Genomic DNA, 2,254 nt, shown 5'->3' with positions numbered 1-2,254 from the left:
TGAAACTCCGTGCTGCTATCACTCAGACTGTTTTTCCAGAACACTTCTTTTAAAATAACTTTCAGAAAGTTGGACAAAGGGACTCATCTCTTAGGTTATAGTCAAGCCTTGATCTTTTCCTAGGGATCTAACACAATTGGATTGCCTGCTTAGTCCCCCAGATTGAGAACTGAATGGTACCTCGTGTTTCTGACATTAAAATCAGCCTCAGTAGTCAGAGATGCCCACCACTGAGGATCCAAGACATGTTCTGTAGGGATTATCCAAGGGGAAGTTTCAACAATGGTTTGGGTGATAGCAATGTTATGGAAAGTGATAAGAACCTCTCTCTGATGTTGAAGGGAACTAGACACTTTTTGTGAAATGTATCATTTTTTACTAAATATGTCTCCAAAACCTTAGTGCTCTGGCCATTCCTTGAAGTGAAAGTTACTTCCATGTAATATACAAGCTAACACAAAGAATCCTATCTAAATGTTGTGAGCAGACAGGCTAGAATCTGGGGAGATTTATTGTGCAGTAACCCTCGTCTCTCTTCTCTAGGCCGGAAATTAAGTTTACGTCAAATATGGAAGGATTTAACTGGGAAAACTACAGTGATGAAGATTTTGGTAATTACAGTTACAACACTGACCTGCCCTCTATTCTACCAGACTCTGCCCCATGCCAGCCGGAATCTCTGGATATCAACAAGTATGCTGTGGTCATCATCTATGCCCTGGTCTTCCTGCTGAGCCTCCTGGGAAACTCCCTGGTGATGCTGGTCATCTTATACAGCCGGGTGGGCCGCTCTGTCACCGATGTCTACCTGCTGAACCTGGCCATGGCTGACCTGCTCTTCGCCCTGACCTTGCCTATCTGGGCCACCTCCAAGGCAAAGGGCTGGATCTTTGGCACACCCCTGTGCAAGGTGGTCTCACTCCTGAAGGAAGTCAACTTCTACAGTGGTATTCTACTGCTGGCCTGCATCAGCGTGGACCGCTACCTGGCCATTGTCCATGCCACACGCACGCTGACCCAGAAGCGACACTGGGTCAAGTTCATATGTTTAGGCATCTGGGTCCTGTCCTTGATCCTGGCCCTACCCATCTTCGTCTTCCGAAGGGCCATCCACCCGCCCTATTCCAGCCCAGTCTGCTACGAGGACATGGGTGCCAATACGACAAAATGGCGGATGGTGATGCGGGTCCTGCCCCAGACCTTTGGCTTCCTCCTGCCCCTGCTGGTCATGCTGATCTGCTACGGACTCACCCTGCGCACGCTCTTTGCGGCCCACATGGGGCAGAAGCACCGGGCCATGCGGGTCATCTTTGCTGTCGTGCTCGTCTTCCTGCTCTGCTGGCTGCCCTACAACCTGGTCCTGGTTGCAGACACCCTCATGAGGGTCCGGGTGATCGCAGAGACCTGTGAGCGCCGCAATGACATTGGCCGGGCCCTGGATGCCACCGAGATCCTGGGCTTCCTCCACAGCTGCCTCAATCCTCTCATCTACGTCTTCATTGGCCAGAAGTTTCGCCACGGACTCCTCAGAATCATGGCTATCCATGGCCTGGTCAGCAAGGAGTTCTTGGTCAAGGACGGCAGGCCTTCCTTTGTTGGCTCTTCTTCAGGGAACACTTCTACTACCCTCTGAGACCGCGCGCAGGGCTCCCCCCTTCCCTTCAGCATCCGCCCCAAGCCGCATGTCCTCTGGCTGCTCACAACCTTGTGTCAAGGTAGCCCCCCACTGTGGTTACAGGAAGTTGCTGAGGCCACATCCTTACTAGGCCCCCAGCTATGGATTCGAAAGCCCTGGCCCCCACCTCTTACCATAATTACCATGTCAACTGCTAGAGCTCGGCCCATCCTACCACTGAGACCACAGCACTCTGTCTTCTGGCAGACATTCTTTGAAGATATTCTTTTAAGTGATTACAAAAATTTCCCACCATTGGGAGGCATTAGTGTCAAACACCATTGGTTGCTTCCCCAACTCTCCCTTTCCTTGCCTGCTAACGAAGTCCACCTCCCTTGAGAGAGGCTGAAAATGACAGATACTCACTTTCTCAGACTTCCTTAAGCCAGCAGTGGCCATATCACCTGGTTCTGATAAATAAGAATTAAAGGCAAATTTTGTGCTGATAAATCACTTTCCTGGGAGAAAAAGTCTTGATTTGTAGCGTTTACCACATTCCGTGGTGTAAATAAATGCTCCCACCATGACCGATTTCAAGGTGGCAGTGTTTAGCAACGGGATCACAAGATCTAGAAAATG

The 2,254-nt window shown here is 50.1% G+C and overlaps 1 protein-coding gene across 1 annotated transcript; it reads left to right on the top strand.

Annotated features, from left to right (window-relative positions):
- The first annotated feature begins 559 nt into the window (after window positions 1-559).
- LOC137764745 (C-X-C chemokine receptor type 2-like) lies at window positions 560-1,633 on the top strand. Its single transcript, XM_068543782.1, has one exon. It carries the CDS (start codon window positions 569-571, stop codon window positions 1,631-1,633), a length of 1,065 nt encoding a protein of 354 aa, XP_068399883.1. The 5' UTR covers window positions 560-568.
- The last annotated feature ends 621 nt before the right edge of the window (window positions 1,634-2,254 follow it).

The sequence above is a fragment of the Eschrichtius robustus genome, chromosome 5 (assembly GCF_028021215.1).
Source record: "Eschrichtius robustus isolate mEscRob2 chromosome 5, mEscRob2.pri, whole genome shotgun sequence".
NCBI classification, from domain to species: Eukaryota; Metazoa; Chordata; class Mammalia; order Artiodactyla; family Eschrichtiidae; genus Eschrichtius; species Eschrichtius robustus.
This window is presented reverse-complemented; position numbering and strand designations above follow the sequence as displayed.